The 17952-nt window shown below is 42.1% G+C and overlaps 1 protein-coding gene across 3 annotated transcripts in view; it reads right to left on the bottom strand.

Moving 5' to 3' along the window:
* CFAP47 (cilia and flagella associated protein 47) overlaps nucleotides 1–17952 on the bottom strand; it is a 474937-nt gene that overhangs the window by 175903 nt on the left and 281082 nt on the right. For all 3 annotated transcript variants that reach the window (XR_014470467.1, XM_083174330.1, XM_083174331.1), the window contains exons 48-51: nucleotides 14258–14401; nucleotides 11589–11762; nucleotides 10500–10611; nucleotides 7357–7485 (exon numbers count right to left, since the gene is read on the bottom strand). Coding sequence is in view for 2 of the 3 variants with exons in the window: in XM_083174330.1 (XP_083030456.1) it covers nucleotides 7357–7485; nucleotides 10500–10611; nucleotides 11589–11762; nucleotides 14258–14401 (559 nt within the window). In the remaining variant the exon portion in view is untranslated. The remainder of the gene's footprint in view (nucleotides 1–7356; nucleotides 7486–10499; nucleotides 10612–11588; nucleotides 11763–14257; nucleotides 14402–17952) is intronic.

The following is a 17952-nucleotide window of genomic DNA, read 5'->3' as shown; positions in this document are numbered from 1 at the left end:
GTGTCCTGTGCTGTGCTCTCCTCCCCTCTGTGACATGTCTGCAGGGGGACGCCAGACTTTCCACTCCCCGCCCGGCAGCAGCAGCAACAATGGCGAGTGCTGCTGCTGGGAATTTTGCACTGTGGGGGCATAGCAGTTTATGGCACTGTGGGGGCATACCAGCTTTTAGGCACTGTGGGGGCATACCAGCTTTCTGGCACCGTGGGGGCATATTCGGCACCGTGGGGGGCATATGTGTATCTGGCCCTATTGGGGGCATATGTATATATGGCACTGCACTATTGGAGGCATATTTGTATCACACCCACCCAAGGGGTCAAAATAGACCACACCCCTTTTTTGGGCGCACGCGCCTTAGGCTCTTTAGCTTGACTACTGATATTTTCCGGCTCTTTACCTCTGACCGGTTGGCCACCAGTGCTCTAGACTGTCAGGATAAGTATCTCTTTGCTGTTCTCTATCTAAATTGCTATACTTATCTATGCCAGATACTCCAGCTGTTGTTGAACTAAACATCCCAGAATTTCCTGCTACAGTTTTAATATTTGGCCAGGCTAAAACTGATGCAGGGCATGCTGGGATGTGTATTTCAACAACAGCTTGAGTGTCAAGGTTAGCCATCACTGATCTATGATGTATCTATGCTGTAACTATCTAGATTGCTATAAGTATCAATGTTGTAACACTATCTAGATGGCTGTATCTATGCTGTAACTATTTCTAGATAACTATCTTTGCAGTAACTCTATCTACAGTAGATTACCATAAGTATCTGTTTGCTGTAAATATCCGTACCTTACTGTAATTATCTTTATTTATTGTTATATCTTCTCTTAGGTGATTAAATCTGTTTTGTGTGTGAGAACATAATACAATAGTATATACAATTGTACACTCTTTCTTAAAGGTATTAAGATGTGCATAACCACACCAGAGGTATGCATGCCCAAAACATGGCGAGCGCAGCTGTGCACTCTTTTAGTGTCCATGTCGACCTTTTGACTGTCGACCTGGCCCATATCGAACTAATGCTTGTGTCAACCTAATGTCCCTGTCAACCTTCAGACATGTCGACCTTGATGCATGTCAATCCTTAGTGGTTGAGTTACTACATGTCAATCTTCCTCGTGTCGACCCTATGACTCATACCCTGCACTATATAAATAAATGGTATTAACAATAATCATTTGAGTATATTGTCTGGAACCTGGCACATAAGAGAGGGATGAGTCACCAGGCAGTAGAACTCCCCTGGGATATCCGCTGTACCCCTGGAACACCAGTCCAACCCTGGACAACAGTGGATTCGGTATGAAATCCCGACGGTCAAAATCCCGACGGTCATAATACCGACAGCAATTGACAGAAAGTCAAAATCCCGACATGGTCAAAATCCCGACATTTAAAATCCCGACATGGTCAAAATACCGACAAGGTCAAAATACCGACATTTAAAATCCCGACAAGTTCAAAATACCGACACATAGAATGTAGACAGGTGAAAAAGTCAACATGACTTTCGGGCGACAGCTCGCGAGGTCGATATGGGCTTTTCACAGTTTTTTTACCTGAATGTCGACACAGTCGACATGGACACAGTTGGAAGTCAACCGCAGCCCCTCGCATAGCTCGCTGCGCTCGCAATGCTTCGGGCACGGTGCCTCGCTACGCTCGGCACACTATTTTATTCTCCCACCACGCCCTAGTGGATGGTAGGGCATGAAATACCGCCTGTCGGCACATGTCGGGTCAAGAAACAGTGAAAAACCCATGTCGACCTCGCGACCTGTCGCCCGAAAGTCATGTTGACTTTTTCACCTGTCTACATTCTATGTGTCGGTATTTTGAACTTGTCGGGATTTTAAATGTCGGTATTTTGACCTTGTCGGTATTTTGACCATGTCGGGATTTTAAATGTCGGGATTTTGACCATGTCGGGATTTTGACTTTCTGTCAATTGCTGTCGGTATTTTGACCGTCGGGATTTTGACCGTCGGGATTTTGACTGCATCCCCTGTACTGTATCCACTACAAATTCCATTCAAGCTAAATTTTGCCACTAGTTTGTTCATCTCTAATTATAACATATTGAACACACTTAACATTAATGACAAAAATTGAGTTTCTTAGTTAACTGCAGGCAAATCACTAAAGAGCATCTGTGCTGCAGGTTAATAGATAATTAAAGGAAAGAAAACATTGAGAAGTAATTAGAAAAAATCTAATCTATATAGCAGCTTGGAATAGGCATTTAATTTAGATAGCATTGCCCCCTAATTCTCTCCAAATACCAAACTATTTTTTAAAGGAATTTGCTCTATTACACACTTCAAAATGAGAAAATGTGTATGTGTTACAAATACATCACTCCAGATACAACAAAGCTAATACCCAGAAACATAACTATTATAAGACATGATTGTAAGAACAATGTTAAGAACTAATTCAGACCTGATCACAGGTCTTATTGCAGCCATTATTTAAACTGCACAGAAACAAAATAACTTGCCCAAATCAAAGGGCCCTGTACATACACGGCAACGGCAGCCCGCGCTGAGCGACATGCTGAAGCACGGATCACTCAGCACACATCGTTGCACATGCTGTTCAGCACCCGCAATATGTGCTGAGTGATCTGGGCAATGTAGCAGAATAGACAGTGCAAGCACTGGCTTTTTCCCTATGGGCGATAGCATCTCCATCGCCCGGAGCCATACACATGGAGTGAGCCATGCTTTATTTCTAAGAGATCTAGACAGATTATCAGACAGTGTTAAAAATACCCCGTATGTATGACCATTCACTTTCTCTGCACATGTGACATTTGCCCCACCTGCAGTGCACAAGGTTTTGCCCATTTGCAAACAAAATGTGCCCTGCGATCAGGTCTGAATGAGGCCCTTAGTGTGAAATAGACAGCATAATGTACCCTTCCTCTCTCACAGCTATTTCTGTTCTCATCTTATGTGAGGAAGCTTGCTAATAGCTTAGGACTGACATGTTCAGGCAAGCGAATTGCCTTTGCAAAGAAGTGTCACATTCTAAAAGAGAGATGTTAAAAAGCGTACCATATGTTTTTCCCCCTCAAACACACAATTCCATGTCCATGACCTACATGCATGACAGCAATCTAGCAATTTCACACATTGCAGTGTTGGAAAGCTTATAGCAAGTGGCAATAACAACCTCACATACAGTACTGTACATATTTCTGAACAAATTAAGCCGGGACTTTTGTCATTATTTAATTTATTGACTGATGTGGAATGTGTTGAGAGGGATGATGAATATAGGCAGTACGGATAGTGTGATGGTTAGCATGACTGCCTCACAGTGCTGAGGTCATGGATCTGATTCCCATCATGGCCCTAACTGTACAGAGTTTGTGTATTCTCCGCATGCATGCGTAGGTTTCCTCTGGGAACTCCGGTTTCCTTCCTCAATCTAAAAATATTCTGGTAGGTCAATTGACTCCCAACAAAAAGATTAACACTAGAATGAATGTGTGTGCGTGTACATGTGCTAGGGAATGTAGGCCCTCATTCTAGTTGATCCAGTACCCATAGTATCCTCATATGCACATGTGCAGGGCTTCTGTGCAGGTGCCTTTGCAGAGACAGGAACATCAGCCACCTCCTCTCTGACCCAGACGCCGCAAGTCTAAGTCAGCCACGACTGACTTAGGTTTGCGATCAGTGTAGAAATCATTTGATGATCGCCAACCATCGAATGATTTCGGCCCTGCATGCTACCCTGCAAATGGATGTTTATGCAAAACAACCATTCACAAAGCGGTAGGGATATTTGCTGGGTGGCAGGGGGCAGGCATTCCCACCAGTGGTGTGAGGCACAGCCTTTCCGTCATACTAATGTATATCCTGGAGTTTTGAGTTTATAAAGTATGTAAAAAGTACAAAGAATATATATTACAAAAATCGGTACTTGTTTAGTTTCATGGCGGCAGCTCTACTCTATGTTTGAAGCTACGCTAATAGTGTAGCCCAACGGCTGCCTTACTTGTCTAGTTTCACGGTGGCAGCCTAAGCTACTCTAATAGTGTAGCCCAATGGCTGCTTTACTTGTGTAGTTTCAAGGCGCCAGGCTAAGCTACATTATCAGCGTAGGCTGCCGCCGTGAAACTACACAAGTGTTTCTGGGAACTGCATCTCTGTCCCCGGCGTCCCTGGCAAGCCTAGTAAGCACCTCTCTCACACCGCCAGCACCAGCATGATTAGGGTGGCCAATCCCGGGATTGGGATCAGCGGGATCCCAGGATTTGGCCCTAAAAACACTTGAATTCCGGGATTAGCCTGCGCATGCGCAAATCTAATGCCGGGCAGTGTCTGAGCATCTACTCAGACCCTTCACGGCTGCTACTGACCCCGGCCTTGCGCAGTGTGACATGATGTCAGATGTCACACTGTGCAGCCTGCCTGCCTATCACCGCAAGTCCTCCTCCGGTTCCTCAACATCTCACCGCCTCCGGCCCAGGTCCTGACAGCCGCACGCCTGTCATATCCTCTGCAGCACATTGCCTCCGGGGCGGCTCCTGACACCGCACGCCTGGTCCTCTCCTCTCCGTTACACAGCCCGGTCCTCCTCATTAGCGCACTGCCTCCTAACAGTCTGCTGCCCAGGTCCTGCCTGCTTGTAAATACAATGCAGGGAAATTGATTTAGGGTTAGAGGGGGGATTAAAGTTCATCATTACATTGATGAACTCAATCCCGGGTATCCCGGGATTGAGCATTTTTGAATCCCGATTTCCGGGATTGAAAAGAATTCCCCGGGATTGGCATCCCTAAGCATGATCCCCTCTCTTTGGCGGAGAGGGGATCATGCTGGCGCAAGTGGAGAGGCGCTCCATCTTTTTCAGACGAAGGAGCGTCTCAGACGCGCCTGCATTGAGATGCTCCTGTGTCTCATAAGCTATTGCGGCAGGGTATATCAACCCTGTGGAAAGGGTTAGGGGTTCTGGAGGGTGTGCGTCTCCATTCCAAAGTGGGGGTGCGGACGCAAGTACATCTCATTCACAATGAAGGAGGCATTTGCCAGTGCTCCATGTTACATACAGGTAAATACCTCCTTTGAAACCCTAACTATCCATAGCAAAGCGTGGCGAGCACAGCGAGGCCCGCGAGGGGCCAGCGGTACGCGTCCTCCCAACCTTTTGGTACCCCCACTATCCACGTCGGTGTTTAATTGATTTAATAAAGTGTGGCAAGGGGACACGGGTAACTTCACATGTATTCCGCATCCCCTCACGGGGCTCGCTGCGCTTGCCACGCTTTGGGCTCAGTGGCTCGCGGCGAGCCACACTATATAAAAAGGACTCCATGCCGACGTGGATAGTGGGGGTTTGAAAAGGTCGGGGGCTCACTGCGCTCGCCACGCTTTGGGCTAGCGTGGATAGTGGGGGTGTTTCAGGAACACATTCACACCTGCCATATCATACACCTGGGACAGTAATGACAACATGTGTTAACTGGTAACTTGATTTTAGTTAAAATTAAGAAGAAGACTCTAGAAAAAATTATTAAATAACAGTACACCGAAGTCGATGCAGCAGCCGATGTCGATGCTGTTGCCTCTGCGGCATCGCCTTTCTCTGCCTGGGAGAGCAGGGTCAGCGCATGCAGGATGCGCTAGAAGGGGTCTTCTGTGCCAATGGTCTTCCTCCAGATGAACTCCTGCAAGTAGGAGTCCAGCTGATGGCGCGCAGTCCCCTTTTTGGCGCTTATTACGCCACTTGCAGGAACCCCACAGCCTCTCAATGTTCTGGGTGTGAACCCCGCTCTCCAGATCCATGGAATGGTAACGGTGGTTCACCCTGGCGTGGTGGTACCCAGAATGCTTCAGCTGCTCTGTCTTGTAGGCCCGCCAGCAGTCGGAATAAATTGTGGTTCCCGGTTGCACATGCCTCTCGATGGCAGCCATGAGGTTGCTGGCATCACATCTCTCGACTGCCATCATAAAGCACTCTCCAGTCTCCCTGGAGATGCCCCTGAAGATCCACTGCTGGGGTAGTATGCGGCTAACTTTGCTCTTCCATTTAACAAACAGGCTTTCGTCGACTTTTACGTTGGTGCCTGGGCCGCCAATTCGCCGGTGAGCTGCGACAGGAGGTCAACGGTGCAGCCCTCCCAGATTAAGTTATTGCAGAGGACAGTGGTTTACTGGGAGATGGACAGATGTCGCTGACAGAAGCGGATGCTGGTCAGCTCCTCTGCCCAACAGAAGACAAACCGGATCAGGGTGCCAAAGGTCAGATGGCACCCTCTGAACCACTGCACAGCCCTGACACTGACCTTCTTGCCACTGCTGCGGATATGACACTGAGCCTCATAGGGTGCCCATGGGGGCAGTTCTGGGTGTCAGGCATGAATTTGTGGCTCTGCAGAAATGCCACAGACTCCTCCTCAGTCTGGGGCAGGTTGAAGAGTGTCAGCTTTTCAGCAGCCATGACTGAAATACGTCTGCCTGTCACAGAATCTAACAGTTGACTGACTACGCTAACTGTGTACAGCTCAATATAACAGCTGACTGACTACGCAACAGCTGACTGACTACGCTAACTGCGTACCACTCAATCTACCAGCTGACTGACTTTGCCGCGAGAACAAGACGCTGTTTCTGACAGGGACGCTACTTCTGACTATGACTACGATGACTATGCTAGAACTAGATGCTGTTTCTGACAGGGGCACAGGGACGCTAGTTCTGACTAACTATGATGACTACGCTAATCGCGGGAACAGTACGCCGATATTGACAGAGACGCTTACGCTGACTATGTACTGCCTACGCTGACTACACTACGCTGCTTCTGACTGACGAGGCCGATTCTGAAAGGCTGCCGCCGTGAAACTAAAGAAGTACCAAAAAATCTAATTTTTATCATTCTAATAATTTTTATAGTCAAAACTCTGGAGTAAGAAGTATATGTCAGTTGAGGCATTGCCTGGCTACCTTTTCTACACTTCTCTTATTAAAACTCAGCGAATCTCCAGCAGTGTTTACTGCTGCACATGTGTATAATGCCGGCATGTACCCTGGGCTCATATATTGTGTGCAAATCTGGCTCTTGTACTTGCCATTTACCTCACTGCTCGTCCCACGCCTGGTGGGCAGCGATAGAAGACTTGCTAAGAAGCGAAATACCGCTGCTTAGCGTGCCAACCAGAAATACCCCCATAGATTGTAAGCTCCACTGGGAGCTGGCAGGAACTGATGTGAATGTTCAAATATTCTTTATAAAACGCTGTGGAATATGTGTGCATTATATAAATAATTGGTAATAAATAAAAAATAATAGGACTTGAAAAAATCCTATATTGGCAGAACCTCTGGAGCATACCTGCTATCCCTACATCAGCAGTTTGAAATTCATGTAGTTCAGCAGCTTCAATGCAATCTGTAGATTCTGGCGGGATGCTGCACTGAAATTGTTCTTGTCCTTCATCTTCCACAACAAATGAGATTACACCTAACACACAACAGATAGCATATGAATGAATGGGTACATTTGTGTTTACGGTACTTCTGTACAAATGAAATTTAGGTGTAGGGTCTAATACATTGTAATAGCAATTAAGAAAATGAGTAAGGGCCCGATTCAGCTTTGTTAGCAAAGCAAAAATGCTTGCAAATGGGAAAATCCATGCTGCACGGCAGATGTAACATGTGCCAAGAGCTTTGGGTGGGGTGTGTTCACATCAAAATCTAAATTGCAGTGTAAAAATTAAAGTTGACCAAGATCTGTGGGTTACATGCAACAATATAATATATTTTCTCCCCTTAAATAGCAAAATTATTTGTTTCAGACACACAAAAAAAAAATATTTTCTTTACTGAATCTGGTCCTAAGTCAACCAAAAGAAATTAACATAATATTATGTTTTATATTTAAAAAAAAAAAGACTGGTACAGAACACTTTTTCAGAAAAATTCATATATAACATAATTTGACCTCATTACAAATCTGTGAAGCTACTAAATCTGAGAATAAGTTTCTGTGACATCATGGGGGAAATGTAATAGGATGAGAGATTCAGAAAGTGAGAGATTTGGTAAGAAATCTCCAGGTTTTTTTTTAAAGCGGCAATCATTTACACTTCAAAATCAAACTGGTTTTGCAGTGTAAATGATTGCCGCCTTAAAAAAACTGGAGATTTCTTATCAACGCTCTCACTTTCTGAATCTCTCATCCTATTACATTTGACCCAATATGTCCTAGCCTTTTATATGATGAATCAACAATGCACTTCTGCACAGTTGTCAATTAAACTTTATCTGCCATGTACTCTGCTCTATAGAAGTCAACTTATTAAAGGCATTATGGGGGAAATTTACTAAAGGAAATTTGTAAAAAATAGGTGTATTTGTATTTAGAAATACAGTTATTTTTGACATTTACTATCCCGAAAATACGGCAATTCGTATTCGTATTGATGTGCTATCAATACGAATACGAATTGCCGTATTTTCGGGATAGTAAATGTAAAAAATAAGTGTATTTCTAAATACAAATACACCTATTTTTTACAAATTTCCTTTAGTAAATTTCCCCCTATATATCTCCTTCCACTTGCACCTCTTTTCTTATAGTGTGCAGCCATTGTGGTGCCAGTTAGTAGGAAACATCACATATCAGAGACAAGGCTGAATAACAAGATCTGCATCTACTTTGTTAAAACATGTAGAGGGTGAAATTTACCAGATATTTGTCTAGCAATCAGACTGAATGACCAGGTCACATGTGGCGCATATGACACATTTAGCTGACTAAACACACACCCATATACAGGTCAGATGAATATGTCATTCAGGCATGTCCAAAATGTGACTCTCCAGCTGTGGTGAAACTACACATCCCAGCATGCCTTGCCATAGTTTTAGCAACCCCTAATAGCAAACCTGTGGCAAGGCACAATGGGACTTGTCGTTTCACAACAGCTGGAGGGCCATAGTTTGGACATACCTGATGTATTTGAAGCCTTTGAACAGCTTAGCTTATCACTGTTACTGCATGTATGGAACAGTTCCAAATGTCTTTGTACGTACAACAAAAGGCCCCTCATAAGGGCAAAACAATATGCTAGTGCCAATTGATAAACATAAAACAAATGACATAATTTCATAGATGGTGTTGTATTATTAATTAAACTATTACTAAGAATATTATTTCACTAATTCCAAGAATATTTGTCACAATAAATTAGAGCTTCCCATCCCAATCCCAAGAAATATCAGTACGAGACAGAAATAAAAAAAAATTACGTTATAATAAGCCAAACCAATGTTTTAGTGAAATAAAACTATAAAATCCACTAATCTATTAGAAATGAGAAATGTGCCATGTAAGGTGTATACTGTTTGTATATGCCTTTGTACACTTTTCAGTGCAAAAGCTGGTACTGTATCTTGTGATTTAAAGCTTTTATAGAACTGCATACCCCCTTTTCCCAGGACAATACTGTACTCAGATATATTAAAGAAGTGCATAGCTTTTAGGGTATATTCTTTATCTATGATAGGTAAATTGGGAATTTTTAATTTTTTTTATCTAGACACTCTGGCAAACTTGAACTCTGTTACATTATATAAGGGAAGACTTATCTACTAGTGATATTCTAGTTATCACAAATGCTAAGGGTGCAGGACGGGATCCCGACAGTCATTTACCCGACGTCGGGTTCCCGACGGCCACCGGCTATTCTCCCTCGACCCCCCATAGAGGGAGAATAGAATAGGTGGCGAGCATAGCGAGCCACTGTGCCCGCAGAGTGGCGAGCGCAGTGAGCCCGCAAGGAGCTTTGTTGCACTCACCATGCTGTCTAAGTCCGGCCAGTTGGGACCCCAACGTCGGGCTAATGACTGTCGGGATCCCGACTGTCGGAACCATATACCACACCCAAATGCTAAATGGTGCACCAGCCAATTACTTTAGCTCCAATCTATCATGTGTTTGAATTTTTTTTAACTAGTCATACAGTAACATATAACTTGTTAAATCTGCCTCATTAGCATAAAGATCTATTTGTAAAGTCATCTAAGTACATTAGGAAAAGTCTGTTTCTATTATCTTTGAATATTCCATAACATAATATTTAGGTATAGTAAAATGATGTGCACTATAATTATAGGATTTGCATTAAACATACAGATTTTGTAATAAAAAATGCTGCTGTCTATTCCTGCCATTAGAGTATGATATTTGTTACCATTTATCATTTTTAAAAATGTACTCATTATTTATAAATGTGCAATCATATTGCTACTGTTTTCAATTGTGTTATTAGTTTGCAATGTGTTCACATTCCATCAAAATACAATGTTTGAAAATTGATGAAAATGGCAAGCAGTTCATTTTAGACCAGCAAAATAATAACACAGGCTTATGTAAATGCTGTTATCCCTGCTGTAAGCATTCTGTGCATATAAATAAACTCTAATATTTGTCAAGATAATTGATATCATACTTGGACAAGATCTTATTACCTTGGAACTTTCCACGTTTCAGTGGAGAAACACTCAGAGTATAGGGAGATGATGTTCCAGGTTTAACAGTTAATGTTTGGGGTCCACCAACAAATGAAATGTCTGACACCACCTTAAATAAAAGAAATATGGCATTGCAAATAAATAATTGCAATTTTATAAATAAATATAAAAAACTTATTGCACCAGAGACTGTGAAAAACAATAGTAGAGACAATGGGGCAAATGTGTGAACTAGCGTTAAGTGCATATCTGCTTAACGGGGGGGAGGGGGGGTATTACGTTTTTTTATATGTACTTTCACTTTATATGTATTACTAGCACACATAAAGTGCAATCCTCCCAGTAATTAGCGGCCGGGATGATGTATTAACAGCCCTCAAGGCGTTAATCCGCCCTGGCCACTTTGCCAGCTCAGGGCTAGCATTGTCCTATCCCCACTGCAGGGACAACGCTAGCCCTGCTGCTGGCTCCCGGCTGCGCATGTGATCTCGCTACAAAAGCGAGATCTCGTGCAAGCCCAGAGCGATGGCTGGGGGAGGAGAGATCTTTTTTTTTTTTTAAATGTGCATGCGCACTGCTGCCTGGGGCGCTGATAAGGAGAGCCATTAACGCTCGGCATAGGGGGGTTAATACATTCAGCCATAACGGGTGCCTGCTTCTCCTCATTATGCAGGAGAAGCGGGACCCTTTATTTTACAATCGTTATGGGCAGGTTAATACATCTGCCCCAATGAGAGATCTTTACTAAGGTGGGAGTTCTATTCGCTTGGGATGTTGTTATGGGCAACCAATTAGAATCTACTTGTTTATTTAGCACCTTCTAGAAGATAATAGATAGCAACATCCTATCTGAAATAGAATTTCCATCTAAGTCAATTTCCCTCAATAACTGCTCTTAGAAGTTGGAAAAACAGTAACACCCTGCACTAGTTTGTGATTATTATATTAGACATAACACAACTAAAATATTAAGCAAACTAAAGGGCCCTCTTTTACAAATAAAAATACAAACATGATAACACCCTACAAACAAGAGATAATGTAGAAAACAGTAGAAATTTTAATCTCCGATATATGAAATCTTACCTTAAAAGTCAATCTGTTGTTAGTATAATTGGGTACCATAAGGACTTTCTCTGTAATCTGTCTCACTTGGCAATCTATCACGATATGCTCAAGAGCCAGGGGTTCTTGGCCAATGCCTTTGAGGCCAAAGATATGTTCGGTACCATCTGTTTCATTTTGAAGCATTAGTTTACCCTGTTAAAATGGGAAGGTGTAAAGCTTTTGGCTGCAAAGTTTCATTTTACATTTCAAAATTGGTCCCAACAATGATTTATTTATTGAGTAGAAAGAACAGATTTTTGGATGGTATTAATGTCTTGGGTTTATAAAAATGGAATTAGCAAATAAGTGAAAACAAAATCTTAGATTCATTGAATATATTTGCAATCTGCTATAAAATGTTAATGTAGTTTGAAATAAATTAAGGTCATATTTTTTCTTTAAGCTAGAAGACCTTTGAAAGGCTTAAATACAGCATCTCCAAGGATTTCAAATATATTTTTGGGTAAATTCATAGAAGTTCAAATTAGTTTTAAACTGTATTTTGCATTTTCTACATTTATTTGAGCTACAGAGAACAATAAATACACTCTGTTCTCAATCTTGGCAGAAATCATCGGTGGAATCCGCTTACTGTTGCTCTCCAATGTGTATAATAAAATGTGCCAATATACATAAATATTTCATGCTATAAGCAGCTGTAAGAAAGCACACTGACTGCATTATACATATAGGGCACTGGAATCTTACTTATTACATGATAATGTACTGTCTGATATTTTGAATTTTTCTGTAAACCAACATAGAATCTACATCACACATCTGTCATCTGATAATTGTTTCATTTTTTACTCAGTTTGTCTTCTTTTAATTCTTCTATTCATTATGTCTTGTTATTATCTAATAAATTCATGTGTTTTAAGTTAATCATGACAGTCACAGATTAAGGGGGTTATTCAATCTCCCGCCACCATTCCCAACGGGGGATATGGCGGCTGGGCCCTATTCAATGCTGTCTTCCCCGACAGCATTGAACAGGGATCTCGGCAGAGCGTGTCTGACTTTGCAAGCAGTCGAGCACGTTCTGCCGAGAACGGCCAGGAATTGACGAGCTCATTGCCACCGCTAATCGATTCACAGACGCTTCTTGCCGCCACACCCCCTCCTCAGCGCCAGGCAGGCGGGACATTGAATCCCACCTGCAAAATTCCTGTCGAGCTGGCCGAGAATGGGACAGGGTCACGGCTGTCAAGCCAGCCCAACAATCGTCATCTCACATTGAATACCCCCCTTAGCCTAAGCTTCATTCTAAAACGGTAAGAAGAAATTGTATGTACAGTACCTTGGAGTTTTAGAGAGATGGTAGAATAAACCATGACTAAATTTACTTTACTGCAGTCCATCAATACTTCACCACTTACCTGGTGTGGGTGCATAAGATGTAAAAAAAAATCCTTAACCACATACCTGGCATGGTCACATCATATAACCACGTCAGAATGGGCTTTACCTGACATGGCCGAATCTCAGAAAGTCAGACCAGTCAGATAGCCCACTGTGCAGTTGCTGGAACACATTTTTTAAACAGCTACTGCTATCAGAGGAACCTCATAGTCCCTCTGTTTTCTGGATCTCTCCACCCAGTGTCTGCAGTGCTGCCAATCACTGCTGATCATACAGCTTAGCAGCAACACCCACTCAGTAGCTGTAGAGATTTTTGTAGCAGATATTAGGGAAATGATAAAAACCAGCTCATCGCCTTCTGTGTGGCCATATGATGCTGCAGAGAGGAGCAGCTTCTAGGAAAATTGCCGAGCTAAGTGGTTAATGCCATATCCACTAACCAATTCTCTTGTATACGGAACATTCCGCTTAGTTCTGCTGACCCTGTCATGCAGCAGAGTGTTATCCCACACAATATATACCTTCAATATATACCTATTCCAAAGTTCAACATATACCACCCTAGACACAGAACTAACAAGCCAATTGCTATCTCTGTGCTATCTCTGTGCCTGTTTCCTGGCTGTGGCAGGTTATTTGACTACGTTGCTGGATATACTTTGATGAACTCCTGTTGATACTAATTGTACATTTTTGGTGAGTGCTCATTTCCCACTTGGGAAATATTACATTTGTATTTGTGGCCCGCATTATGATTACTTAATGGTTTGTGAGAGTGCAGGTTTACTTTGCATCCTGAAAGAGCATGTTCTTCATAAAAGAAGAAAGCTCCGAAACGTTGAACAGTGATCTGGATCACTAGTTATTTTTCTGAATGCAAAATCCAGAGAGTGCCGCCTGTACCACACTGCCATATACAGGGTTGCTTCCCCAGGATGGCACCAGGGCCATACAACATATCAACATACTCCATAGTAATAATCTCAATTTATGTCTAAAACTCAAACACAACTGTTTTCTAATTCTATAGCGGCTTGTTAGAAAAAAAGAGTAGGACAAAATAAATATTAATTTTGTTACCTATAACAACAGTCTTTTCTCTCCGACATCTCACTCCAGATTTGCTCTATACCCGCATTAATCATTTATGTCGCTATGAAATTTTATGAATTACGGTATGTGTATTTTGTCATAGTTGTACTTACCTACTGTATGCACGTATGTCTGTGGCACTCTAATTATAGAAAACATTAACTATGTTTTTGGAAAAAAGAAAAAGTACTTACAGTGCTCCAGCATTTAGAGAATGGTTTAAACATAAGGGAATATTGGGCAGTTTCTCCTGCAGAGATGTACAAAAATGGCGGCCCATAGAAGCAATCTCCCTGAAGAATGGCTTTCAGTTTCCAGTCTTGCCGAGTCATGTTACTCTAAAAATTAGAAATCATTTTTGTTATTATTATTATTATTTCCTAGTTTGTAAACTAAAAGTACACAGCAGTACGGACGGTGTAGTGGTTAGCATTACTGCCTCACAGCGGTTGAGGTCATGGATTTGATCCCCACCATGGCCCAACTGTGCTGAGTTTGTATATTCTCCCTGTACTTGCGTGGGTTTACTCCGGTTACTCCAGTTTCCTCCCACAATCCAAAAATATACAGGTAGGTTAATTGGCTTCCAACAAAATTAACCCTAGAATGTCTGTGTGTGCGTATACATGTGGTAGGGAATACAGATTGTAAGCTCCACTGGGGCAGGGACTAATTATGAATGTTCAAATATTCTCTGTAAAGCGCTGCGGAATATGTATGCGCTATATAAGAAACTGCTAATAAATAAATAATAAAATAAGTACACATTCTGTATCACAGAAATGTAATGGTTTCCATAGCACCAACTCAGATATCCTTTAATTACTTTCCATCTTGCTAATGATGTCGAACAGATATACTGATCTTCCTTATGATCTAAAATATCATTCTTGTAAGGTCAAACTGGTAAAATGTTCTTCATATAAAATTCTGTATATTGTACATCTCAGATAAAAAGAGAAAAATATAATTGTCTGGATTTGTAAATTGTTGCATTAAAAAGAATGCTACACAGTATTCTAGCTAAATCTTACAGAATGCATAATAAGTTCATTAAAATGCTTTCAGATCATTTAACTTGCTCTGGGGCTGCTGAAAATGGACATCTTCCCTATAATGTAATAGAGAACAGCACAATATAGTGCAAAGGAAAGGAAATGGGCCAGAAAATTACCATAATAATTATTCACTCAAAGGTAGAAAAAAAAAAGAGAGTGTCACTGACAATAAATGCAGTAGTCAAATAAAAATAACAAAAAAAATACATAAAGAGTAATGCACACCCAAGAGTGGTATAACTGAGCTCAGTACATATAAGAGTTTAATGACCTGTGCATTACTGCCCATGTTTGAGAGATCATTGTTGCTACTGTCGATAGTCATTTCAACAACATTACAATTATAAAGAAAACAAAACAAAATGGAAATCTCTGCACAGGTAACTGCAAAACAAAGATGCAATGATCCATCACACTTCTAACATCTAACTAGTTAAAGCACCATTCAGGTTCCATTTATTGTTAGTTCATAGACATTTCCGAGAGGTTGGTGTTAAGTTGAACAGAAGCAATTTGTTTACGTAAAAATGTATATTTCCATACTGCCCATGTGCAAAAAGAAATCTTAAGATTCTGTTGCATCTTGTGCTTAATTCTTCTTGTGCTTATGGAAGAAAAATGGGGGAGGGAGTAGCATACTTGACAAAATGCATATACAAGAAGAGCCCACTACAAAGATGCAGATGCACCTATTAGGATGTATGTTTCTAGCTTACTTGACCCCTGGTGCAAAATACGCATTGATGATGATAACGAACAGCAGCTGCTTTTAATTGGCTTTGCGCATCTTGATCCTTCCAACAATTAGTATTACAAGAGGTATGCTCAATTTCAGCACACTAAGGGCTTTATTCAGACCTGATCACTGTGGTGCATAATTTCAGAGATCTGCGATCAGATAGCTGCTGCCCAGACAGAGTAAAATCCAGCCAGATCTGAGAATGATTTACTATTGGATCGCTGAGAGCAAATCAAATCGCAACTCACTCACCATCACATGATTTTCCCAGTCTGGGAAAGTTGTGTATAACTCTGACCATTCCACAAGTCTGCGACAGAGACAGGCTGATCGAGAACGTAGCTGAAGTCACACCCCCTTCCCTGAAAACACCTAAGCATACCTTATTTTTCCTGATACTCCCAAAAAACAGCTGGTTACTCCGCCCACAAGAGTTGACTTCCTGTCAATCAAACTGTCAATCAACGGTGATTGCGAATAGATGCATTGCTGGGGGGGTTTCCACTGTTTGGAATCACACCTGCGTGAGGTGATCCAGACACATCCGCAATTGTTCAATAATTGTTTGGCTTGCAAAATCGCACAATCGATCAGGTATGTATAACACCCTAAGCCACACAACTTTTTTTTTACAGCAAAGACCCATGGTGGTGACTTTTTGTTATTCAACTATAACAGAATATCCTGTTTTTTTTAAAGTAACACATCACTGCTTTAAGATTGCACATCTACTGTAGGTGAACACTTTGTAAATGTCAGGATATAGGGGGTTGTTCTGGTTCTCTCCTTCTGGCAAATTCCTTCTTAAATGGACAAAACCATGTGCACTGCAGGGTGGCAGATGTAAAATGTGAAGAGAGAATTAGATTTGGGTGAGTTATTTTGTTTCTGTGCAGGGAAAGTACTGACTGCTTTATTTTTACACTGCAATATAGAACTCACTTTGAATAAAACCCCACCCAAATCTAATTCTCTCTGCACATTTTACATCGGCCCCACCTGCTTTGCACATGGTTTTGTCCATTTGAGAAGGAATTTGCCAGAAGGAGTGAACCAGAATAACCGCCATAGTCCCTCATTCAGCAAGGATCACATATAAGCTGCTTGCAGCAGCTAAGCATAAGTGCTCCTTAAGCAATGTAAATGCATATGTTATTGCATAAAACTGCATTGGTCATAGTGTTCCACTAATAGCGGCTTACAAGGCCAAGGAAACTGCATCTAATGGCACAGTCCTTGGACTGGCCACTCCCAGAAAATGAGAAAATGAGGGCATGACACCTGTTTCTGGAAACATTGGCTGGCCCTGTCCTTTGCTCCCAATGCCTCTGGCAGTCACAATATAGAGATGCAAGTGCAGAACCCTGCAGGACTGACTGTAAAAATGGGGAGATGTGTTCGTGCTTTATTGGGGTATTTGAGAAACTTGGAAGGAGTGAGAGAGGTACAGTATGAAAATGAAAAGTAAAATACAAAAAGCAACAGACCTTTGTATCAAAGGACACATAGAAAAGGAATTCAATGTGATTTAAAAAATAGAATTGAGTAGTGTGAAATAAAAAATGATGGCTTTGAATATTACAGCAGACTCAAAAACATGACAAAGTGGTGCATCTTGCCACACGAAAAGAGGCTTAGAAGGTGATAAGGCAGAAAGTGAGGAGAAAATAGCCCAGTCAGTAGATACGGGATGCAGTTTAAATCCCGGCGGTCGGGATCCCGGTGTTCAAAATCCCGATGCCGGAATCCCGAACACCGAAATCCTGACACTTTCTCCCCCCATGGGTGTCCACGACACCCTCGGAGGGAGAATAAATTAGTGTGCCGAGCGTAGCGAGGCACCGGGCCCGCTGCGTGGCGAGTGCAGCGAGCCCACAAGGGGGGGGGGGGGGGCGATCCACGTCCCCCCCTTGTCAGGATTTCGGCGTTCGGGATTCAGGCATCGGGATTTTGAACACTGGGATCCCGACCGCCGGCATTTCATGCCGAATCCAGTAGATACAACTTTTTTAAGTACATAAAGTGAAATGAGATAATTGAAAGGAAAAAAATAAGACTTAAGAGAGAAAAACAGGTATTTTTGCTCTGTATT

Source organism: Crinia signifera, chromosome 2 (assembly GCF_055691185.1).
Source record: "Crinia signifera chromosome 2, ASM5569118v1, whole genome shotgun sequence".
Classification (NCBI taxonomy): domain Eukaryota; kingdom Metazoa; phylum Chordata; class Amphibia; order Anura; family Myobatrachidae; genus Crinia; species Crinia signifera.
Note: the sequence above shows the minus strand (reverse complement) of the source record. Positions and strands in the feature narration are given on the sequence as shown.